The following is a 25,922-nucleotide window of genomic DNA, read 5'->3' on the forward strand; positions in this document are numbered from 1 at the left end:
TTTCATTGTATTGCTTCATAGGTAACCTTTGAACTTGCATTAGTTCACACAGACTTCAATACAAAATATCCGAAAGCCTTTTACCTGGTGTGATGCTATTTTGCATTGTATATTATAAAGTTTTAGTGGAAATAAAGCTTTATTTCCCAAAAATATATTAATCCCCCCCAGTATTGATTTATTTTGAGAGAAACATGTTCGCTAATGTTCTGTCCCAAAACAAACCTTTTGGAGACAGCAGACGTTGCCAAGACAAACCTAAAAATGATTGCCAAAGCCAGTAGGTCTCGCCTTTGGAACTTATTGGCTTAGAAACAGCTTTTTGCCAGTGCTGTACACCATCGCTAAAGAAGAATTAAAAAGCCTATGACGTGATCAAGCCTCACTTGTAGGCTCACACACCACTCATGTGTGCAGTTACAAATGAACCCATTTTTTAGGTCGAGCATAGCAGCACGCATACACTGCTTTTCTGACGTGTTGTTATGTATCTGGGCTTTTAACCACACTCGCCGCACGCCCATCACTATCACTCGTTCACGGTCTTGCCCTTGAAAAATCCTTTATTTTTGTTGATAAATGCTTTACGTTTGTCTCTCCTTAGGCGGTTTAGTTACCGCCTAGGACATCGCCCCTGTTACATGGCTAATTGCACATTTGCCGATACGTTTGACTGCGAGAGAACTTCTTTTTCCTTTTGTGTGCTCATTCCCGCTCATGCCGTGGCACTTTGAATCGGCTTGCTTATGTGAAACTCTTTTCATTTTCAATTTATGTGGAAAAAAGAGTCCGGTTAGGAGTTTACACCGCTACTAGCTCGAGTATGCTTGTTGTTTTTTATTTACAATTCAAGTTGGTGGTGTAGAAGCATCTTGGGGTTGCAGGTGAGGGAAGCACTGCGGAGTGGGCAAGTGGGGTGAAAAGGAAAGCAAACGGGAGAGAGCGCAATGTGATGCGCAGTGGGAGAAAAGGAGATGGGTGAGGGAGCAACGTGGAGTGGAGCTAAGGAGGGAGAAGCACAATGGCGAAAAGGAAATAAGGGATGGGAAGCGCACGTGGGCGAGCGCACAATGGGGGAGCGGGGAAGTGACTTAACAGAAACACCTGGCAAGAGAGCAGTGCAAAGTGGAGATGCGAAGCACACCGGAAGCTACATGCACTCTTATGGAGTGCTTAAGACGAAAGAAGCAAGTAGTTCTTTAAAACCGAGCAGCGGCATACCACTAGAAAATTGGATATGAAAAAGCTCCAGGGAAGGGATAGACACAAGGTAGGCAAGGCAAGCCATTAAATAAAGAATCCGGCAAATGAGGGTAACAATGAAGCGAACCAATGGGGAGCAGTCCGCAGGCGGGATGCTCCTGTGTTTTTGGTAAACCCACAATCTCTCGCAGCCTGACAGCTTGCGCTGTCTGGTTGACGCGCCCTGAAAGGTGCTTAGCACCTTCTCTGGCCGCTTCTTTGGAATAATGCTGATCGTTCATAGTACATTAAAAGCCTAGTGCGGTGTTTGTCCTCCGTAAGCTCTATTAACGATGATGAGATGGCCGTCGTACATCTATCTGCCTGCCAGTAGTTCTGTAAGAGATGCAATCCGGCATCACTAAATGCAAACATTCCACGATGTCTGGCTAAGAATGTATGCACCTCACTCCGTCCTTGCCAACTGGTGTTTGTTATCTAATGGCCTTTTGTCCCCACAGGATTCGGTAGTGAGGGGGTTAAGGTGTCTCTCTCCTGGTCTTTTCTGACATCCCACGAGTGACTGATCATGTTCCTCTGGGCAAATCTGCTATTGGGTCCTGTCTCTCGGACATTAACATGCTGACCTATTTTTTTAGTCGTTCATTGCCTTGGAGGCGGCTGCGTTGCGCACCGGAGCAGCAGCATATCTGTTTGCTTTGCAAGGTTTCTGTTTAGAGCCTTTTTGTAGTGGGAATCCCATGTTTGTCTGCTGGCTGCTCTCCAGCTTGAGCACTGCTTAGATTAACGCTGGAGTTTGTCCTTCTATGGAATAAATCCCCTCACGGTACAGAAATAGCTGGTTTAGTGTGATGTGCTCACGGCCTGGCAGCAGATTAGAAATGAGGGGGTTGGCTCGCGGGTCCCTTCATTCCGTTCTGATTCTAAGAGCTTTTCAACGCGAGTTTATTTCGGTAATTTGAAAGGCTCCCATGGTTTCTACAGTGATGCAGCAAATGTAATCATTAATAGGGGAGAGCGAGTGGCGGTAGGGCTTGGGGAAGACTAATAGGGAGGCACGAGACAAACAGTCCTACTTTCACTGTGTATTAGAAGGAGGCGGGTGTTAAACTTTGGACAATTTTGGGAAAATATTTTAAAACTGCGAGAACTCGTTTTTCGCTAAAAACAAATTGGTGCCAAAAACAAAAATAGCGTAAAGGACAGTCACTTGCACTGTGGCTATTGCTGTTACTCCTGCACTTTAATGTTGCTGCCTGCATGACAAAATTGTGCAACATGGTAACCTTTACAGTAGAAAGAGTACCACAAGATTCCTGAAAGTACGCAAATTACACCTGCGTATTAGAAATCCCACCCGGAACTAGTTAGACCGAAGGGTTTGACCACTTCTCTTGTGTACATAGTGACCTGAAGAGGCAAGGGGGATGCGGGGCATCTTTTTGCTTTCCACATGTAATGTTAGAGGAGATGGGCTGAGCGTGTAATATTAAGTGTTTAAACCTTTGTCTGAATTCTTCAAAATTAAAGACTGCTTATCCGACCTCTTGCCCCCTCCCCTCCAAAAAATGTGCAAGGGCTCCAAGGTTTGTTTGTGAGCCTGCTGCAGCACTCCTTTGTTCCGGGCTTGCAGTATACCATGCCTCTCTAGTCTTGGAACTACCTCAATCTTCTCTCTTCCGTCTAGTCACTTTTCATATCTCTTTATCTCACTCCTGTAGGTTATTTTTCATTACATTTTCTCCTATTTTCACTGTTTTCATATGTTCCTTCTTCTTTCTTTCTTTTCTACCTTTGTCTCTTTCTGTGGATCAGAGTCTGATGATAAGCAAGCATTGGCACTGCTACCAGGTCTTGCCATTGCGAGATCTGTTGTCTTTGTCAATATTTTTTAACCATTTGTACAGCAGCACGGCTGAAAATAAAAAGGAAAGTAATGTGAAACGATCAATGCTGGCCATACTAAAGGGTTTTATGTTTACTTTCAACCGTGCTGCACAGCAGGCTAGACCGCTTGGCTTTGCTAGTGCTTGTTCCATTTCTAACAATGTTCCTTGTACCTATTTACAAGGCTCACACCCATTTCAGGGTGCAAGATTGTACTGAAGCCCTCTATGAGGAGTTGTGATCAAAATCCTGTAGACCGCATCAAATAACAGAACATTCTGGAATGCTTACTGTTAATGAATAATGTTTTGACAGAAACCCATACTTTTCCTGCCCTAAACCCAACAGGTGCCATTGAGAAAGCAATCAAGTTGTCACATGTGAGACGTGAGTAGTTTATACAGACGTGTTTATTCTTCACAATCTGGGTTTTGTATCAGATTTAAAATTGTTAAAAGGCAAACTGCAGATACCAAGATGCAAAAAACGATAAAATTATTCACACCTAACATAAAAACACCTTGAGAGTACTGACATATAGACTTGCTAATAGTAAAACTATTCCAGATGTAAAATTGGGGTCCCTGTGTCTAAGCAGGGACACACCAATAACACTCACCACTCGTGACAGAAATGGATGCCTGTGAAGCTGTGCCCATAAGTCCCATCGAATTTCTTCTTTTCGACTTTTTACAGAACACCATAATTTAGTAACTAGAAATCTCTATTGCAGTAGATATTCAGTGAAGTAGGCTTTTTGTGCTATGTTCCCAAGACACTATAGCAATTCGGTCATCTTGGAGATCGTGCAATTTCATTTGAGGGTTGGAAGAGATGCAGCAACATTTTCAAATATATAGAAAATGATGGAACATCTAACGTTTGTGATGCCGTTATTAAATAAGAATATCACTACTTTAAAATTGCTTTCTCCGTTTGAGACTTCATTGGTAAAATTACACCTGTAGTAATTTTTCCCTTTTTATTTGAGGTATTCGAGCAATTGCGAAGGACATCTTTGAATGGCGATGCTTCAATTTCCTGTGAAAGTTTAATAATAATGAAAAGATAAGTTGTTTTTACAAACTAGCGAGAAAACATGATTTTTTTTTCTGACCATTCCATTTGCAGTGCAGTAATGCAGTTTTGCAGTAATGCCATTCTGGAAAAACAAACGTACTTTTGTTTTGAAAAAAAGACAGTACACTTTACTGACTTGGTCGCTCAGGCTACAGACACCTCAGCTGGTGTAAGTGATCATACAAGGGAAGAAGTAAAACAAGCATTTGCAATGCAATAGGTCTCACATTTGCTTGAGTTAGAGTTATTAGGATTTTAAATTCATAACTGGACTTTTCTTGCTCCATAAATCGGTCCACCCTGCCTCATAATTTTGTGTTTTCCTACCATATAATTCCAGTAGCCCTTCATATAACTAAAGCACTTCCATATACCTTCTTCCTCTACCTGCAGCCAAAAATGAAAATGTTACCATTTAGCATCATAATTTAGAATGCCATCTAATTCCAGTAGAATTCCACTTTGACCACCCCACCATCAGAGTTGCTGGCTGGCTAAACACAATTCCCCCAAAAAAGACACAAGACAGCCACAGGGGAATAACAAGAGAAATAAAATAGAAGGGCCACCCAAACATATCAGGAGTGTTCAAAATGTCATAATGTAATAAGGATATTAAGTTGGTCTTAATCATGGTCATAATTGCAATAAGGAGAGATTAATAAAATAAATACAATTATCATGTAACTCCAATAAAAACCTTTATCAGAAATGCACTCTTTGCATTAGACTGCAATGCTCAGAATAGCCCCTAGAGGGCACCACAATGAAAGTAGCATTTGTAAAAACATGGTCATATAACCGTATAGTTAGCCCCTAGACGGCATAACCACATGAAAAGAAAATGTCAGAAAGTGATGCACTGTAACCATATATTTAGTCTCTAGAGGACATAGCGCATTACACATTTTTAGGGCTAGGAGGCCTACTGCAATGAAATTATAAACAAGGCCTTTAAAACACAAACTACTTCCATGAGAGTGCTTAAAAAGACACTGAATGGCGGGATGGGTTATTATGTTGGGGTCCAGACTAACTTAGTGTGGGGACCCAGAGAGGATGTTGACAGAAAGAGAAAGTTGTAGTGAATGTTTGAAGGTGTCCCATTGTCTTAGGATCACAACTGCCTAAGTTATGAGCAAAAATGGTTTGTAAAAGTAATGTCCTGCAAAGCATTATGGCTGATGTTTCCATGCCGCGAATACTGTACTGTGTTGATATGTTGACTGTAATGCTTAGAACAGCCCCTAGAGAACACTACAATGAAAATAGCATCTGTATGAAACATGGTCATGTAACCATATAGTTAGCCCCTAGAGGGCGTAACCACATGAAAGGAAAATGGCAGAAAGTATTGCAGTGTATGAGAGATCATAGTATCTTACACATATTCTGAGCTAACATGCCTACAGCAATGATATTACAAACAAGGCCCATAAAACACAAACTACTCCCAGCTGTAAAACAAAAGTTCCAGCCATGAGAGATCCTAAACAGACACTGAATGGTGGAATGGTTAATTATTTTGGGGTCCCCACTAGCCATGCTTGAGGACCAGAGATGATGTAGACAGAAAGAGCACATTATTGTGAACATTTTGGTGGTGGTCCTAGGACCACCGCAGGCTGAGTTATGAGCAAAAATGTTTTCTAAAAGTAATGGCATGCAAAGCATTATGGGACAAGTATCCTGAGTGCAGTGAATATTGTAGTATCAGCTCTCTGTGTTGGGAGAGCCGCTTTGAGGATTTCTTTGTTTTTTACGTAGAGCATTTATCAATTAAGTGTTTTTGTCAAAACTATGGAGTGTGAAGGGGAGAGCCTAAAGAAATGACTCTGATTAGGTAACAGTGTGACAATGTGACCAGTGCGTCAATATCGCTGAATGAGTTTGCGCTGTGAACGCCATGGCTGCCATGCAGCACGAAGGGGAGGTAGAAAAGAAAAAAATAGGTTGCCCACGCTGAAGTACATCGGCAATCATGCAAAAGGTCATATAACAGTGTCAGTCTGCAAAGCGATAACAAAACTGCCCCAAGTCGGGACAAACGTGAAGCAATAATCAATGACATCAAGGGATTTTTGAAAGGCAAGCCCATGAATAAGTGAAAGTGATGGGCGTCAGATGGGCCTGATTAAAAGCCCACAGGTCGAAAAGCGCTTGCATGCTCGCCCTAACAATATCCTTTGCTGCTTCACACTTGCAGTGTCTCACTTATCTCCTGCTTTTTGAGGATTATTTTAATGCAATCTGACCTAGCTCTCATATGCTGTGTCGTGCAATTTAATGGAGATGCTCATATAACTAAACAACTACAAATGTATCTCTTGACTTCTGTAGTGGCAACTAAATCATCAATAACCCATGACCCACAAAGCAGTAGGCTGGCTTTAAATGCCAGCCATGAAGCTTGAATGTGACTGTTAGCAAGCGACTAGATACCGGTCACTGAAATAAAGCAGTGGCCAGCCACTGGTAACGTTGCTGACAACATACAAGGCCAACAGTCTACATTGGCCAAGCCACACCAGGTGGAACTGGTTGCATGGTTGTATGTCAGAATAGTGAATACAAAAATATTGTACAACAAAACGTTGCTGGCAACATACAACGCCAACATTCTACACTGAACAAGCCACGCTGGGTAGAACTGGCCACATAATTGTATGCCAGAATAGTGACTACAAAAATATTGTGCAACAAAACGTTGCTGGCAACATACAAGGCCAACATTCTACACTGACCAAGCCCCACTGGGTGAACAGGCCACATGGTTGTTTGTCAGAATAGTGACTACAAAAATATTGTGCAACAAAAATATTAAAGCAAAAATATTGGACAGCAAAGATATTGTGAAGTAAGTATACATAGGTAACTATAGATTTACTGTTCTTAAATACTCATCTAAGTGCCTTCACAGTCTAAATATATTGACGATATCTGGTAGCAAAATATCGAAAATAAAAAATATCATGAAGGTAAGTACAGCTAGGTAAGTATACATTTACAATTCTTAAATACACATCAATGTACCTTGACAATACATTTAGGACTCAATGTTCTGGTAGTGTATCATGTGAAAAAAAAAAAAAAGAATTGGAGAGCCATGATTAAAGAGAATAAAATAGGCGAGTCTGTGTGTCACTGTCCTTCATGTAAGGAAAGAAATGGGCCCTCTGACTGCTATTTGGATCATAAAATACAGCAATAATCAGGGCTCGGTGGGGCTGCAGGCCTCTGGGCCCCGGTGCCACAGCACTTGCTGCACCAAGGAAAGCCATGCTTCAGATTGTAGATCCAGCATAAAGAGCTCAATCAGCATTGTTTAATGTGGAAGCTAAATTGCAGTGCAGTGCAGCATCGACTTTAATAATTTAATAAAAATTGATAGAATTATGTCAGTTAAGCTAACAGTAGGCCCAACCTAGAATTGCTGCCAAAGACGATGGATTTACAAAATGATTACTGTTGGATACTCAAATTGCATTCAGTGTGCAAGATAAATTGTTTCCCACTCGCTAGGAGAACAAACTTTTAATGAGGACAAACTTCCTCACGTGAATTATCACATTAAATCTGCACCCTGAAACTCAATTTTTTTCCCCAAATGTTGTGTTGTTTCTAAATGTCCCCTAACACAGGGTCAGAGCATCCTGGTTATTTCTACTATAAATCTGAGAGAGGGGTATGTTGGCTTCAATGACAAATTCATAGACTGTCAGCAAGCAAATTATAAACATGTTACATTCTCTCAGATAGCATGATGAGAGCTTTAGTCGTACGTGCATTCACTGACAGAGCTAACCCGTGTTCTAAACACAGTGGGACTTTTGGTCCAGTTCTGCCCAGTGACGCCCCCATGTAAAACAGCAAATTACCCCTTCTTGCACACCTAATGCATTACAATGAAATGCTTGTTTGAACGTGAAGGGTACGACAAGGGAATAGCAGCAATGTTTGCTAGCATATCGTTTTCTTTAAAAACAGATTCCTTGACTCCAGCAGAGTTGATAATACGAGTAATCTTCCCCCAACATCTGGACACAGCAAAGGAAATTAAACCTGTTCAGTGCTTCAGCAATGCTCGATCCTGACAGTAGTAAAAACAAGCATTTTTTACTTAAATTTCAACAAAGCTCTAATGAAGTTAGCAGAGCAGCCTGAGGAGACTTATGGCCTCAATAAAGGAGAGAAGGAATGCCCTCTGTGCGATGTCATGAGTGCTGGCAGGGAGGATCCTGGAGAGAGAGAGACTCTCTGTGATGCAAGGGCATATGGTGTTTGTTTAGTATAATAAGCTTATTTTAGGAGCCATTTGTTTAATAAAATAAGCTTATTTTAGGAGCCGGGTACGAGGACAGCACTGGAATAAAGCCAAAACAAATGTCAGCGATGTGGGAGGAACAGAATGCGCAATAAAACACAGGCAGCTACCAGCCTAAACCACCCACAGTGAAAGGGGAGCACCAAAGAAATGTCAAAAATTGCCTGTCACTGCAACAGATAAAGAAACCAAAGTGGAACAATAAGGTAGTAGGTCACTGCTCTGAAACAGAAAAAGTAGGAAGAAAAAGGCAGACCTGACCACTAGCTAGCAAGAATATTTAAAGGGCACTGCAACCAACAAATGAGATCACTTCCTTCCACAGAATAAGTATACTTAAGTATACACCAGGTTGGACACTAACGCTCGACCTAAAAAAATTACCACGAGCAGCAGAAGGGCACCAGTAATGATCAGTACTTGTTTCATGCTCCATCAAAGGGACAAACTCATGAAGAAGCAGGGGAGCCGGGACGCACTGACTAATGAGAGAATAGGAAATTAGAGTGACGATGAAGCCAACAAATGGTGAGTAAAGGGTAGGTTCTACTCCCTTTTTTGGGGAGATCTCTGCAAGCAGTGGCGCATGCGCTCTCAGGCGAGACCTAAAAATGAACGTCTTTGCCCATCACCTGCTGAAAGAAATTAAACCCCTGTCTGCTACCCAGAGGTTACACAGACCATCAGTGCCCCAGTTGGCATAGTTAATAAGCACCAGCAGAAAAAATAAAGTGTATTATTGTGAAGGAGCTGATGTCATCAGAGAGAGAAGACTAGATTATACCTTTTACATACTCTATGTGAAAAATAATATTTGGGAAAAGAATTGAACATTTCCCTCACAAATATGCCAATCTATTATCTGGATTAAAGAGAAAGAGGTTTTGTCTTGCGGTTCTGCCATCTAATAATATGAAGTGTAGGAAATCAATGGGTGGTTATTTTTTTTTCAAGATTTGCAATTGATTTATTCTGATCCTGTTGCAAACCATAAAGGCATAGCTGATACCTCGTAACTACTTGTGTAAGTAGTACATGTGACCATCAATGCATTAGGTTAATTGTTTTCTAGATGGCACAAGCAGTAGTAGGTGGGTGAATAGTATTAAGGCAAAATGGCCAAAATGTATTACGTTACATAGCATACATTTTTGTTCTTTTTAAAATTTATGGTTGTTGGATTGAGATTCGGAGTAGGGAGCCAGGGGGTGGTAATGTACACCTGTAAATCCTTAGTTGTTGGATATGTGTGCTGTGTCTTCAGCTTGAGAACGAAGGGGATTAAAAGCAGATTATTAGGGAGTGAGCTTCAGTATTGAGAATTCAAGAGACTGGTATGCCAGAATAAATATGTGTACAATCTGAGTAGGTTGCCAGCGGCAAGATCACAAGTTTTATTCTGCCAGGGATGTAGCAGTAGAGCATTTTGGTGGGATTTGTAGGAGAAACTCTATGGATGTCCTTGGACACACTGCTAAGCCATTCTCGTAATGTTTGCTATTTTTTCAAAGGCGTCTGTTCAGCCTTGTTTCGGAGTTTTTGAAGGTTGAAAGCTGCAAAATCACTAACCTTGTTTCAGGTTGTGAATAGTTATGGGGGCAGGAGAGTAGCCAACAGGGAGGCTGTTGCAATAATCAGTTGTGCTCATTACTAGATCACTGACCAAGCCTCGGGCCACTTGGAAGAGCTGATAGAGTGGATCTTACTTATGTTCATCAGCTGGTATCTTGCTGCGGTAGCCATGGTGTAGATGGGTTTTCCAGGGGTATGCTGGAGCTAAAGATTGGACTAAGATTTATAGAAACAGTGTACTGTAGAAAAACATCAGGAATAGGGTAAATGATCTGGGATGGTTTGTGGTGCTGTTTGTGCAATTTAGAGGATTGTCTGTTTAGAAGGAACTCATCTCTTGGTGGCAGATTGAAATTGGTCATCTGAAATAAGAGTTGGAGACTTGTGGCGAGTGTAAGGCGAAGGAGATAAAGATTTGTATGCTGCCTGTCTACAGATGACAGAAGTAGTGTTGTGAGGAAATCTAGATTGAGCTATAAAGAGAACTTAACATTGAGGTGGTCATTACGAGTCTGGCAGTCTTAAGACCACCAGACTTGCGGTGGCGTTTCGTCTGCCGCCGTTGTGGCGGTCCGGCCGCCTCATTATGACTGTGGCGAAACCGGCTGCCCTGGAGATTACGAGTCCCCATTCCGGTCAGACTGCCATGGAAAGGCTGGCGGAAGGGGGGCGTTGGCAGCCCACTGGAGGCCCCTGCACTGCCATGCTCTTGGCATGGGCAGTGCAGAGGCAACCCTGAACAGCCCCGTCGTGCCTTCCACTGCCCGAAATACGGGCAGTGGATATTGCGACGGGTGCTGCTGCACCATCCGCACCGCCACATTGCTGCCGGCTTGATTACGAGCCGTCTGGAATGTTAAGACCCTGTTTCCCGCTGGGCCTGCGGGCGGAAACACTGTTTCCTCCCACTGGCCCAGCGGGAAGCTCTTAATAGGGTCAGTGGTGTTTAGACCGCACTGGCGGTCTAATGGCGGTACAAATAATAATGGCATGAGTGTAGATGAGAGAGAACCTCACTCCTTTATTGTGTTTTTTTTTTTTTTTTTTTTTTGGGCCTGACCTACAAGAGTAGAGTGGAAATTTTTAGGCGGCTTCTGCAGGAAGTGAAACTGTGTAATAGAATTGATGACATCTGTGGTGACTGACCGGCTGGGTGAACTTATAATAGCAGGACTACAAGGGCCCAACTGATTATGTGGTTATATATCACTGCGTTTGACCTATGTAGTAAATTAAGTATCCTAGCATGAGATGGCAGAGATCATGTGTACACGTTAGGGTGACCAGGCCTTTCGGATTAGCCGGGCCAGTCCCAGTTTTTCTCCAGTTGTCCCAACACATTTTGGCCAATTTGACCAATGTCCCGTTTTTTAGAGGGGGCCAGCTGAAAAGAGTGAGAGGCACTTTTTTTGTTGTTCTAAAAGGGTGCTAGATAGCAGCTGTTATAAGTATGCAATTTAACAGGTTCAATGCTGGTTTAAAAAATTACATTTTATTGGTTTTCATGGTGCTTGTTCTGTCCTCCTGTTTTGATGAGAGCTATCATTCTGTGCCACTCTGTTGATGTAATATTGAAATCCTTCTTCCATTTTTGCAAAATGTCCCAGATTTAGGTTCTCAAGATCTGGTCACTCTAGGCCAGGCTGCTCCCTCTCAAAGGAAAGCTAAGTATTTGGATGGGTCAAGTTTTTAAATCTTGAGATGGTCTTGGACAAATTTCATCTAACAAAATTAATAAAGGCCAACAGGTTTTTGATCAGTGATTTCAACCACTTTATTTGTTGCAATTATTGTACAGAAGGGCAGAATGTAGACTGTGGAAAAACAGTTCTATGACAACGAATGCCATAGATTCAAAATAAACTGAAAAAGATATTTGGTGTCTTAAGTGGATGAAGTGTTTTTAATGCAGTTCTAGAAGCCAATGTCACAAATGATTGCTTTGCCCGAAAAAAAAGACTTTGGGATAATATCAGTATTGAGGAAGATGGTTCATAATTTTCAGGGGCGTGGGGGGGTCAGGGAAGGTGGTTGTAATAAGTTGTGATCGTTTCATCATTTAACTTACTTGGTGTGAGCATTCAATCCTGCTGTGTTGGGCAGTGTCATGCATGTAGTTGCCAGACTGAAGTCTAGTAGAAGTGCAGGGATTGAGGACCACCTGAATTATGTCTTTAAAATGTCCCCTTTATTGTGAACACATATTATTGCTACCCTTTTAAAAAACATGTATCTTTATTGAGCATTTCATATATATAACTGTGAAGTCTTTAACCATTCTAATTTGGGGAGCAACACAAAAAACCTGTTCACGCTAGAAATGGCACGTCAGAGGTAGAACTAAAGGCCTAAATATCCACGAAGGGGAGGCACGTGGTGAAGGGTGTGGGAATGAGGGACACTTAAGAGCTGAAAGGGAGGAGGATTTGGTTCAATGGTCAGGGAAGGGGATAAAGAAATCTCAGTAGTGTATTCCAGCAAATGCTGTGAGGAAAGGAGGGAGGGGGAAGGGGAAAATTGAAGGTGGGAAAGACAGCCAGTGATGGTATGCCTTACTTAGAGCAAAGTCTCTTAATCAATATTGGTGTCATGGACACAACCAACAACAGGAATCATTGATATCATCTTGAATATAGCAACAAAGGAGTTGAGCCATGACACAAGCCAGTAGAGCATATTAACGGTTATGAATGCAGAACCCTTAAATGCCCCCCTAAGGTACAGTGATGAATATAGGGGCAAAGGGTATTGTAGCATTAAATCGGATGGGCGAGAGGCAGTTCAACTGGGCTCCAAGGAATGTGTGATGAACCCGACCCAGGGGTAGTACACTAAAAAAAGCATTGGAACGTACAATCCCAAGTACATACGTAAGACTAAAGTAACTATGAAATGGGAAAGGACAGGAAGGGCCCCCTATTTTATCAAAGACTGGAATTTGATGTCGGATTCTGTATACCAATCTCTCATGACCTGCCATTACCATCTGCTCTTCGATCCAGTCTCCACATATAGCTCCAACTGCGGATTTCCATTTCATAAGAATAAAAAGTTAGCAGTAGCTAAGGAAGAGAGAACCATCTACAGTGGACAGTTATCACAAGGATATTTGATGTATTGTGCAGTAGCTGTTGATAGGGACTAGAAACCTACATTCATCCCTTATAAGTACCTATTGTTGTCTTATAAACCACATTAACCTCCCAGATAACATGCCCTCTTCTTGGGCCTGCTCTATCCTTAAGCTGATTTGCAAGAATCGTGGAGCAATGTGACCCTGCCTTATGAGGTCTACTTTTATTTTTGTATGTTGCTTCTAAGTATTTTGGAAGAGTTGTATTGTTTTGCTTGAGGGAGGGAGTAAAGGACATTTAGCTTATTGCATATGGGCAAGCTGCATTCCACCCTAGTCTTAATACTCGCCATCAGAACTTTTTGTTGAAACATGCTGTGCAGCAGTCAATAGAGGGGAAGAGTTTGCATTCACGCTTCATTTTTGTCAGCTCAGCATTGAACCTGGTGGATAGGCAATGCTTGTGCACTAGCTTGATTTCTTAGGGGTCTTATCTGGTCTACTTTGTTTTTTAAAAGCTTTCGTGCATCAACCTGGGCTAGAGTAAGGCTTAAAAGCAAGTATTTGTACATGAATCATTTCCTGCCTCTAACGGATACAACCAAGGTGTACTTCCTCACACTTCCTGTTCTTTGACTTAGGGAGTTGAAAAAGTGCTGTCACAAGTTCATTCTTTTCCCCCTTAGATTGCCAGCGCCAAGATTAATTGTCCTCCTTTATGAATATGATGTAGTGGTGGAGGAAAGGACCCCCTATCATGATCTTGAGGTAGTTAACGGTGTTAGAGCCCTATTAATACACTAATTAACATGTTCTTAATGCTAGTAAAATGCAAGTTAGAGCCTTTAATAGGAAGTATGCTTGGACTGTGGGCAACACACACCTGTTTGTTTTTTGGTAGCCATTGTAATATAATAATATGAAACAGAAGATGGTGACTAGATTATGCAGAACAACAATGACCCATAAACCTCCTTAGCAATGTTATTGCATGGGCAATGCCCTTGGGTCTGTGCAAAATATTATTAATATGTTTAGTTTATCCTAGTGATTTTGGATGAAACACCAGTTGAGAGCTCGACCAACAACGTTTATAGTCCTGGTCAGTTGCAGTCATTTTAATTGTTTAACAGTTAAACATACCTATAATGCGGATTGTGGCATGTGACCAGAAAAAGAAGTTGATTGTGATCACTTTTCTATTAAGTAGTCACGCTCTGTGGGAACAAACCATGTAGATTTATTGGTTTTCCAGCTGTAGATGGCCTTTATTAGGAAGGTGACAACAATTTCCTTTTGTAGTCTCCGGATCTCCTGATAGGGTAATGATTTGCAGTTTACACTAGTTAGGCTGTTTTAAGACAAGCCCCTCCAAGTGATCAGTGTTCTAAGAGGTGGATTCTCAGAATATTGCATCCACAACATCATCGCAAATATACACTTCCCTCAATCAGTCAGTCAATCAAACATTTATAGAGGGCAGCAATTCACCCGTGAGGGTCTTGGGGCGCTGGAGCTGCATGCTGCTGCGTGGAGGTATGATCATTCAAACATCCAGGTCTTTAGTTCTCTTCTGAATCACTTGAGTGACAGTGCAGTCCTGAGGTGCAGGGGATGGTTGTTCCAAGCCTTGACTACCAGGTGCGAGAAGGAGCGTCCTCTGCTGTTGGTTCGATGGATCTGTGGGGTGTCTGTGAGGGAGAGGGAAGCTAATCTGAGGTGTCTGGTCGGTTGGTGGAAGGTCAGGCGTTTGCTAAAGTAATCTGGTCTTTCGTTGTGCAGGGCCTTGTAGACATGGGTCAGCATCTTGAACTGGCATCTCTTCTAAATCGGGAGCCAGTGTAGTTTCTTCAGATGGGGTGTGATGTTGGTTCTTCTGGGGAGGTCAAGTATGTGTCTTACTGCTGAATTCTGTATTGTCTAGAGTCTCTTCAGAAGGCATGATTCTTTTGTGGAGCTGTTGAAATCCCAACAGTCAAAAGACAGGAACTATCCAACTATAGTAAAATCAAGAAAGATGTGACACAGTGACATCTGACTCCAAGGCTAAATGTTCAAGTTGCAGAACTAAAACCTAATCTTTTATTCCTGCAAACCACAAAGGGTGGTCCCATTAATTGTCCAATCACAAACTTACACATCAAGTATCCAGCAATCTCCGGCAGGATTTCATAACATTTATAGATAATATCCAATCAAATTACAGAGTAGTTCTGCATTATAAGCAAATGCACAGCAATAATCACATTTCCCATAATATCAGTTTGGGATGTTTATAGATTGGGAAATATGTTGGCCAATAGCAGGTGTCTTGACTCAATAAAAGAACATTAGTGCTGAACTAGCATGCTGTGGTACATCACAAATGCTGCCTCTTGAGCAAGCCTTGCATCATGTTGAGTTCCAAGCTATACATATAAAATGTGGAAAACAATTCATAGTGTGCGGCAACAACAGGCAGTGTTATTATTGAGTATCACAGGATTTAACAAAACAAGATGGATCCATATCATATAGGAAAAGTTGTGATTCCACAGAGCGTGTTTTCGTAGTCCAGTCTGCTGGTGATGAGGGCCTGCGTGATGCTCCTTATGGTGTTTGCTGGGAGCCACCTGAAGATCTTGTGGAGCATGTGAAGGCTGTGGAAGCAGGAAGATGAGACTGCGTCAGCTTGTTTCTTCATGGATAGCTTGCTATTGAGGATGATGGGGAGGCTGCTGGCATGGTCTGTTGGGGCAGGGGATGTGCTGAGCTCTGCGGACCACCATGTTTCGGTCCATGGCGAGTTGTTGTTCCTATAGATGAGGACTTCCGTTTTTTGGTGTTGAGTTTGAAACAGTTCTCCTTCCTCCAGTCCACTACATTCATCATGCACCTGTGGAAATTAGCTTTTGTGGTGGAGGGAACTTCAGACAGAGAGAGGATAAGGTTGTCGGCATACGAAATGATGTTGAGTCCAAGTGATCTGCTGGTGACTGCCGGGGGGGGGTCATGTGAGTATTGAAGGGGGTCAGGCTGAAGGGACAATTCTTGGGGGACTCCACATATTATCTTCTTGGACTCTGAGGTGAACAATGGGTGACGGATCCTTTGGGTTCTGCCGGTGAGGTACAAGGCGATCTATTTGAGGCTGTTTCCTTGAGTCCCGATACAGTGGAGTCTGTGGATCAGGATGTGCTGGGAGGCGCTGTCAAACACGGCGGACAGATAGAAGAGGATGAGGGCTGCTGTTTCCTCACGGTCCAGGAGGGCACTGATGCCATCTGTGGCAGCACTCAGGGCTGTCTCGGTGCTGTGGTTAGCTCAAAATCAGGATTGTGAGGGGTCCAGGAGATTGTGGCCTTCTAGGTGTTGGGTAAGTTGCTGGTTGATTGCTTTCTTAAAAACGTTTGCTGGATAGGGGAGCAGAGAGATCGGCCAGTAGTTCTTAAATTCGACTGGGTTGCCAGATGTTTTTTTTCAGGAGGGGCCTCACTTCAGCATGTTTCCAGTCCTCGGGAAGCAGGCTGCGGTGATGAAGGTACTCAGTGCCTTCATGAGCTTGCCGCTGATTGTCTTGCTTCCGAGGTTCAAGACGTGGTGGGGGCAAGGGTACGTGGGTGCTCCAGAGTGCATGGTATTTATGATGGAGATAGTGTCTTGCGTGTTGAGGAGTTCCCAGTGGGTGATAAGGTGCTCAGGGTTTGTGTTTGTGGGTGTGAGCTGGTCGATGCTATCTGCGGAGGAGGGTTGGCATTCAAAGTTTTCTTAGATGGCCGAAATCGTGTCGTGGAAGAAGTCAGCAAGGTTATTGCACAGTTCCTGGGAAGGACAGATGTCATTCCTGGTGGCTGTGGGATTGGTGAACTCCTTCACAAAGGCGAAGATTTCTTTGCTGTAGTTTGCACTGGCTTTGATGCAGCCTACTAATGCGTTCTTGGTTTCGTTCAGGAGGCGGTGGTCCTCTCTTATCTTGATTATATAGTGGTAGTCAGTACGGTAGAGTCAGTTTTTGTACAGGTGAGTATGTTTGTACACCGAATAGTTACATTTTATCTTCTGTGTTGTGAGCAATATATTTTGAACTTGGTTTGCTCTATATTGGTTCAAGCCAGAACCTTTGGTTTCTATGTGAACCTATGTGTCCGAATGTAATCAGATGAAATAGAGGACCTATGTCAGCTTGTAGATAGTTCACATCCTGGGTTTGTAGGCACATCTCAAAATAGATGTTGATACAGCTTGTATATCGTCATCAAACATTGATAAAGCCAATAGGTTTGGATTTCACCACCAGCTTTTTGACTTTGATAATGCATAATTTGTTCTGAGATGGTCTTTGCAGGACTTGAATGTTGAGGAAGCTGCTTGGCCCTCTTGAATCTAAAATAAATATAAGTTACAAGCAAAGGTATTTTTTGTTCTCAAAAAGCACACATTGGCATAGTAGTCCCCAGCAATTAAGGGAACTACTTTGTGTGTGGATGTGTTCCTTGTGAAATGTCAAAGTGCCATCACTCATTGTGAAGCTGAGCAGTGGCTGAAGTTGGCAGACCTGTTGCCCCATACTGTAATCCTTTGTGGGTAGAATTAAAATGCGAATGACACAGTAATAGACCAGTGGAGGAAGATGTCTGGATTGAAAATACCTATAAATAAGTATATTATATATGGGATAAAGTATCCCCTGCTGTACATTTTAAATATATTGTAAGCCATCAAGGAGTACCTTTATAAGCTTATGGAACTTCAAGGTGACTTTCTTTATCCATATTATGTGTTGTACTTTATTCCCTAGAATACATGGTCAAACCATTACCATTCCCACAAACCCCTTATATCCTTAGTGCGTAGTTCCTTCATGTGAAAGAGAGCGCATGTTTCTAAATATGAAGTTTAAAAATAATATATTTAGTGCAAAGTTAAACACGTCAAAAAAGCGGTTAGATAATTGTTGCAAAAAGTATGTGATTAAGTACCCTCTCCCGTACATTATAAGGATACTGCAAGTCACCGGGGAGTTCCACAACCACATAGAAGAACAAGGCCAAATGACGAGTTCCTTTCTAAGGTAATGGGATTCTGTGATGACTAGCAGTATCCTTATCTTGCACGGCAGGGATACTTGAATCCTTATAATACATGGTCACACTCTCCCACCAACTACTCAAGTCCTTGAGGCACATTTCTTTCACATGAAAGAAAACGTTTTTGCAAACATGAAGACTAAAATAGAATCCCTGGTTCAAATTTGAACACATCAAAAATGTAATGTTAGATAGTTGTTGCAAGAAGATGTTAGAAGCAGTTTAGTGCAAGTCAGTTTAATAAAAAAAAAAAGCAAAAAGATGCATTAGAAACATGCAGAACGATTCTAACTTCTGTATTTGGCTCAGGAAAGCAAAACATAAACATGTTATCGTCTTTCTGCTTGTCATTGAAGAGCTAAAAAACAGCAGAAAAAGAAGCTCCATGACCTGACCTGGCTGACTCTGGCAGCTGGCATTGTAACCTCTGCTGTAGTAAGTTACTACAGTTGAGTTCTGGCATTTCTTTATAATCTGCAAATGGGTGTGCCATAAGTCGCAGAATAAAAATAAGTTAGAGACATGATTCGTACACATATCATTTTAGTAAAATCACAATGTTTTTGGCTAATGTGGTGTGTGTCGCATAGGTTGAAGGACATGGTCGTGTTTTGTGTGGTCGAGTGGACGTGGACTAGGGGATAGGATGGGGTGAGCTTTGTGTATACAATGTAATGAGAGTCAGTACTGATTGGGGAGTGTTATTGAATATATATGTTTAAACTGAGGATTTAAGGCTGAGCTTTAAAGGTGGGTTGGGTGTTCCCGGTCTCCTCTGTGCCATAGGAGCACAGAATGTGGAGAAGGACTGACCTACTCACATACAGTTTCCCTGTGAACATAAGGAATGATGAGAAAAGTGCATGTCCGGCCCACGGTGGCCCTGGAGAAAGTCTGTCCATGATCCAACAGTAGCAGCGACAGCGTAGTAGAGGTGAGCGCCCTGTACACTAGAGCGACCAGAAGAGTTTCCTCATTAACAGCAGAGAAGTAACCTGAAGAGAAACTGATTAATCATTAATTGAACTGCGGTTGGTTTTACGGTGTGCCATGCAGAGAGAAAAACAAGGAAGTTGTACCTCCAAGCTCTGGGGCACCTGTGACTAGAGCTGGTTTCGACTCTGTAGCACGAGCAGGTCGCATGCTCTGCAGCTTAGGAAATGTGTAACATTGGGTTTGGAGCCGAATTAGCATTTTTGTGTAGATGAAATGCAAACAAAATTCCACATGCATTCTGTATTTACAGGGGAGGCCTGGTTTGAACTCTCTAAAAGGAGTTGGAATATAATATCATACTTGAATATTTTGCTGTTCACCTCAGCGAACCCCATGAACAGCCTGAATCAGATACCCTGTCAATATAAGGTCGGCAAGACAACTCAAATTATCTCCCAGGCCTACTTGATATGCCAGATACAGAAAAGGACAGTTTTCTAAAGTTTGTTAGTGTTAAAAATGTGTGTACTGCAATTCCCTGTGGCACGGCTAGCAAACTTTATCTCCTCATTAAAGACTAGCTTAAAATAATCTGTGCCCTCACAATTATGTTTTTAGAACTAGTTACCAGTGGTGGCTCCTCCGTTTGGGCAGAGAAGTGTTGCCCATCCCCCCCAACCCCCCTCAACCCCTGCCAGCAGCAGCAGCTGCAAAACCTTTTAAAGAAAATGATAATAAACTAAGTTTATTATTGTTTTCTTTGGAAGAAGTGGGGCCACGTGGTGGTGTGCACCCCCCCTTCACTGCACATGTTTGTTTGGCCGGCCGTCTTGGGCCGGCCAAACACACATGCGCTGTAGGCTCAGCAACACAGTTTCTGGGCTGCAGTGTGTTGCTGGGCTGGAGAGAGCCTGCACAGGCTCCCAGTCTGACTGGGAGCACCCTGGCTGGGCACTCCCAGCCAATCCTGATGCTGCTCTGAGCAGCATCAGGGTTGGCGCAGGGCAGGCTGGAAGTCTGTGGAGCGAGGCGCGTCGAGAGACAGAGGAGCAGCGGAAGAGGTAAGTGATTTAAAAAAAAAATTAAATGTTTATTCCCTCCCACGCCTCGCCTCCCCGCCCTACCATGCCCCTTCCGCGAGCCGCTACTGCTAGTTACTACCGTAATTTTCTAGATGTGCTGAAACAGCATTAGCCCCTTGATTTGAAGTGCAGCTGGCTGCAAAATTTATTCTTTAAAATGCACATGAGGTGCGGCTTTGGTTCCGCCCGAGGAGTATTTCTCACTGCTATGCTTTTCAGCTAGGTTTGCTGTTTTTTAATGCCACATACATACACACCAACATCATTCTACCTACTGGCTGTTTGATACATCATGCCACCTCCCATGGAGGGCTTATGGTAATACATAAGGGACTGCTGCATCTCAGAAGCACCCTCAGTCATCACACTTTGTCCTATTGAATGCTTTATCTCACACATGGCTTTTGATGATAAATGAGGCTTGTTCTTATTTCATTAGTTCGCAACTATAGACTGAAGCTGTCTTTTGACCAGAACTCTTGCTTCCAATACATTACATCTACATAGGAAGGGATTTTGGTTAGCCCTTTGCTCATGTTCGGATAGCTTTGCGGTTTATCTCACTTGCCTGCCCCTGATCCAGTGGCTTTCCATACTATTCTGTGTTTGCCCACCAAGGAGCATTTCAGTCTCATGTAGACACTTTTTTCTTTTCTGTTAAGCACGCCAAGGGAGATCATGCATTTCCTTTACCTCTTTCCCCATACCCACCTCCAACCCCTATTATGCTGTTTTTAGTCCGAACATAGCAGCGTGCAAGCACTGCTTTTCCAGTGTGCTGTTATGTATCTGGGCTTTCAACCATGCCCACTCAACGCCCATCACTATCAATCATTCATGGGCTTGCCTTTCAAAAATCTTTTGTTTTCGTTGGTAACTGCTTTACGTTTGTCCCTCCTTAGTGCGGTTTTGTTACCACCTTGGCCATCGACCCTATTACATGGATAGTTGCACTATTGCCCATAACTTTGACTGCGAGCAAACTTCTTTTTCCTTTTGTCTCTACCCTTCGCGCTCACGGCAGCTCTTTGAATTGGCTCGCTTATGTCAACTGTTTTACTTTTTATTTTCATTAGAAATTTACAACCCTAATAGCTCTAACTCGAGCAAACGCGAGACCTATTGCATTGCAAATGTTTGTTTTACTTCTCTCCACCCACAATGCTCCTGTCTCACTCCCTGCGTTTATTTTTTAAGTTTGCTTTTTTCTTCTAAGCAGACTCTTTTGGCTCCCTCCACCCGATGCTCACCATCACGCCTGCAGTTTTTTATTTTATTTGAATGTTTTTATTTAAATAAAGGTCCACCAGGTGCAAAGTGCTGTCGGGCCACTCGCTACCTTTTTTGGAGTTTGTGCAGTGTTTGTGAATTTTTTTCTAATTTACGTAACTGTCCTAATATGACTATATGAGCAGTAAGTTGGCTGCTATGGCAGGACATATACACTTTCCCACATCACAGCATGTGCGCTCAACAGCAACCATTTTGGAAAGGGATTCTTCTAATTGACCACCCATTCCAGCTATGCCTGCAATGTGTGCACGTGCATTTTAATGCATGTGTTTGCCTGGCAGTGCCAGTAAGCATTGGCAAAATTAATAGCTTCACATTTTAAAGGCAAGGCCTGTTAGCTTTGTCAATATATTTTTTTACTGTTGCAGACATTTCTGTCAGCAGTGTAATATGTTCTGTGTTTGTAAAGTGCACAACCACATGGCTCTGAGCGTGTGTGTATGCCTAGCACTGCCTATGGTAGATTGGTTAATTGAAAAGTCAAGTATTCCGCTTCTTGCGGAATTCAAGGAGATGATGAGAGTCTGATGTGAAATGGGAGGCATTTCCACACTTTAGGAGTGATTTAAGAGAACGCTGTTATGTGCTTCTGTCTATGCATGGCATGTGTGCGAGTAGGAGTCCTGTGGAGAGGAGGTGCCTGGATGGCTGGTGGAAAGAGCTGTGACTGTTAAGTCGGTGGGGCCTAAATTGTATAGTGCTTTGAAAATGTGTGTGAGGAGTTTGAAATAAGCGGGCTTTTGTTGGAAACAGTGTAGATCACATGGGTATGTTGTGAAGTGAGTTCTGTGTGAGAGGTTGAGGATGGGTCTGGCTGCCAAGTTCTCAATGGTTTACAGTCTTCAAATGAGTTGGTTAGTGACACCGGTATAGAGGGTGTTCCCGTAGTATAACTTGTTTGTGACTAGGGTGTGTATGGCAATTATTTTAGTGTTTCTTTGAGCCATTTGAAGATCTTCCTCAGCGTCTTCAGTGTGTGGAAGCAGGATGCAGTGATGGCGCTGACTTGTGCAGTCATGTCCAGTTTGCTGACAATTATTATTCTGAGGTTCCTGACGTGGGTGCTGGGTGTGAGTTCGGCCAGCTACTTGTAGGAGTCCTATGGTGAGGTGTTCATGCCAAAGATCACTATTTCTGTCTTGTCGGTGTTGATCTTGAGACTGTTGGGTTTCATCCAGTTAGTGACTTCGGTCATGAAGGTGGTGAACTTATTTCTTCTCTGAGAGGGAGTGTATGAGTTGCCTGTCGCTTGTGGAGTGAATGTTGATGTATGCACGGATGACGTTGGCCAGAGGGATTATGTACCTGTTGAAAAGGGTGTCGCTAAACGATGAACCTTGAGGTGCTTCACAGATGAGTTTGCAGGCTTCCGAGAGGTAAGGTACCAGGCTGACAGCTTGTGTTCTGTTCGTTAATAAGGAACAGATCCTGCAAAGACCGTGTCCTTTGATGCCAATCTCATGTAGGCGCCTGATAAGAATTAGGTGTGAGAGCGTGTCATGCTGCAGAGAGGTCAAGGAGAATGAAGGATGCCATGTCTCCTCTGTCAAGGATCATGCAGGTGACATCTGTGGCGGTGATAAGTGCTGTTCCTGTACTATGGTTGGGCATGAGTCCGGACTGCGTGGTGTGGAGGAGCTGTTGGTTCCTGAGGTGGTTGAGGCATCGGTTGAATAGTTTCTCTAATGCTTTTGCCGAGAATGGTAAAAGGGATACAGGTCTGTAGTTAGAAAGTATTGCTGGGTCAGTGATTTTTTTTTTTTGGATTTTTTTAATAGGGGCATAATGGTGGCATGTTTCCAGGTGGGCAGGAATGACAAACCCAATGGAGTCATTGAGGGTGGGTGTTAGTGCTTCTCTGATCAGTAAGCGTCCTGGTGTTGGAGGCAATAGTCAGATGGGGCCCCTGATTGGATGATCTTCATGGTAGCAGCTTTTTTGACAGTAGTGATGGCTGGCCATGAGATCTGGGTTCGTTTTCCGCATGATCCTACAGTGGCCTCCATACTGGCATGTTCCTTTGTAGATTCGAATAGCCTGAGCTTAGGTATGCTGTACCGAACTCTTCTGAAATTAGCAACCACAGGCCAGTCATTGAAACACAATTCTTGGGGGGTTATGTCATCTGATCTCCACCAATTCTGTGATTATGACATCCTGCAGTCGAAAGTTCAGCAATTATTTATTTTTTTGTTGCCAGTATGCCGCTGCTTACCAGTATGTCTGAGTTCTATGTATCGGGCTGCTGAGCCTCGACTAACAAGCATTGAGAAAGCCAATGGGTCTGGCTTAAAACTCAGAGTGCAAATCAGACCTAATAGTTTCACCAGTGCTTGTTTTTATTGTAATATGTAGGTTGGTCTTGGTGTCAGAAGTGTTTGTCTGTGCTGTAGAGCCCCTAAGGTGATATGTAGTGCAATAAAGCAACTTCTTTTTCTCCCTCCTGAGATGCCACCCTACAGGGTACAGGTTTTGGTGTGGAGACAAGTTAAACAGAGGAGTACGACATAAGTAGCTCAGAATAACTGAAAGAAGAGGTCATAATTAGGGGAACATAAAGGCGTTGACTACTTTCAGCAACAACTGGAACATACATGTTGATGTCATGGTTGGGTTCTCCTCAATCTTCCTAATTGTTTTGTTCTGCTCTTTTTTTAGATGTGTACACCAGCCAACACTCCCGCCACTCCACCCAATTTTCCAGATGCCCTAGCCATGTTTTCACGGTTGAAGGCCTCAGAGAGCCTGAGTGGCAGCAGTCCGATTGGATCCATGGCTACTTCTCCACCACTTCCTCCTCCCCACCATGGAAGCTTCAGCTCTGCTTGGCCTATGATCCCACCTACAAGCCAGCAGCATCAACAAAGCATGTGGACTCCCAACCCGCCTCCTCCCCCTCCCGCAGGCCATGGAGCTAATGGTGATAGTGAGCCAAAGGCTGCCATGGAGGCTGAAAGATGAGGCACAGGCCGAAGATGTTAGCTTTGTGTTGGTGTCCTTATCACCCCTTCCCTTATCAGGAGCGAAAAATGGAATTACCCTGAGAGCAGACCATCTGATGTGACGTGTGGAGCCGCATCTGGACTTTAGTGCGTGCCATTGTGTGATGTACGCCTTTAGCAGTTTCTGGAACACAAAACGAGCCTTTAAAAAAAGGAAAATAACACCTTTGTAACTGGTCTGACAGATCTCCCCAGGAGTGTGCCTGTGCTCAGATTGACGACCCTGTGTCGGCACTTCAGCTCTGTGATTAGAAATGGTAACTACGTTTTTGTAATTTTCAAATGAGCACACTTTTCACTTCCTGCAGCCTCAACAGTCATGTTCAAGACAGCACTTCAATTTAGGAATATGGAAATTGAGTCTGGGTGTTTTTTGTTTTGTGCTCTCAACTGTTATGAGCTGTTGCAATGTTTCGGAAGCACCAACACCACCAGACCCAGCCAATCAGGCACTAGAAGGTTGGAAGCGCGATGGAGAATTATAAATCAGTTTCAAGAAAAGAAACTATTATATGTTAGATTTTTAGCTTTTAAATGATTTATTTTAAAGTTGAAACAAGGGAGATGGATTATTGGGGCTTAAGACTGCAGATTTGAACGTAACCACAAAAACCCCAAGGAAATCAAGTACATTTTAATCATCAGGTATACAGTATGGTGTAATTTCTGCCTCGGCAAAGTACCTCAGTCCCTCTCTACATCACAGTGAACAGGAGCATCATTTTTAACCTGTTTTTGTTTGTGTCTTTGTTTGGAGAGAATGAAATAATGGAGTGGACAAAATCTTGTGCCGTTCGCATGATGACACCTTCTGAAGTAAATTAAAACCAATTCTAACGTGCATGAAAAGCCTGCTGTTTCTTGATTGATTACCATTTGATGAAATTCAATGATCTCCAGGTGCTGTTTTCACATGCGTGGCAGTACGATTCCAGTGCTGCTGTGTAAAGTCCGGCTTAGTACTGCTGTCCGCAATTGTTTCTGTGCATTCCCTAAATTCGAAACGGTTTTCCATTTGACTGAGGTGAAGCTGTTAAGACTCAGAACTTGGTCAAGGTCGATTTTCTGACTAATGGGTCTATCCACAAACTCAATTTTGCAGCACATGAAGTAGTACTGCTGACGAACTACCAAGTGATATCCATTAACCTCCTGGCAGAGACCTCCACCTCTGCCTTCTCTGTCTTTTCCATGTGGAGCGTGTTCTCTGCACGTGTGAATGTGTGATTTAGCTGGGAATGTGGGAGATGCCATTGGGAGTGGTATGAAAGTAGGGAATATCTTCTCTTACATGGAATGAGGTTAGGGTGGTACATGCAAATATATATATTTACAAAAGAATGAGACCGTTGGTATTTACAGACTACAATAAAACTGCTACAGCCTTAAAAGCCACAAAAGAAT

The 25,922-nt window shown here is 42.9% G+C and overlaps 1 protein-coding gene across 1 annotated transcript in view; it reads left to right on the plus strand.

Moving 5' to 3' along the window:
• Window positions 1-25,357, plus strand: part of LOC138261426 (UBA-like domain-containing protein 1) — a 63,243-nt gene extending 37,886 nt beyond the window's left edge. The window contains exon 3 of the mRNA XM_069210370.1: window positions 24,175-25,357. Coding sequence (XP_069066471.1) covers window positions 24,175-24,477 — 303 coding nt within the window. The 3' untranslated portion in view covers window positions 24,478-25,357. The remainder of the gene's footprint in view (window positions 1-24,174) is intronic.
• Window positions 25,358-25,922: the final 565 nt, after the last annotated feature.

Source organism: Pleurodeles waltl, chromosome 10 (assembly GCF_031143425.1).
Source record: "Pleurodeles waltl isolate 20211129_DDA chromosome 10, aPleWal1.hap1.20221129, whole genome shotgun sequence".
Lineage (NCBI taxonomy): Eukaryota > Metazoa > Chordata > Amphibia > Caudata > Salamandridae > Pleurodeles > Pleurodeles waltl.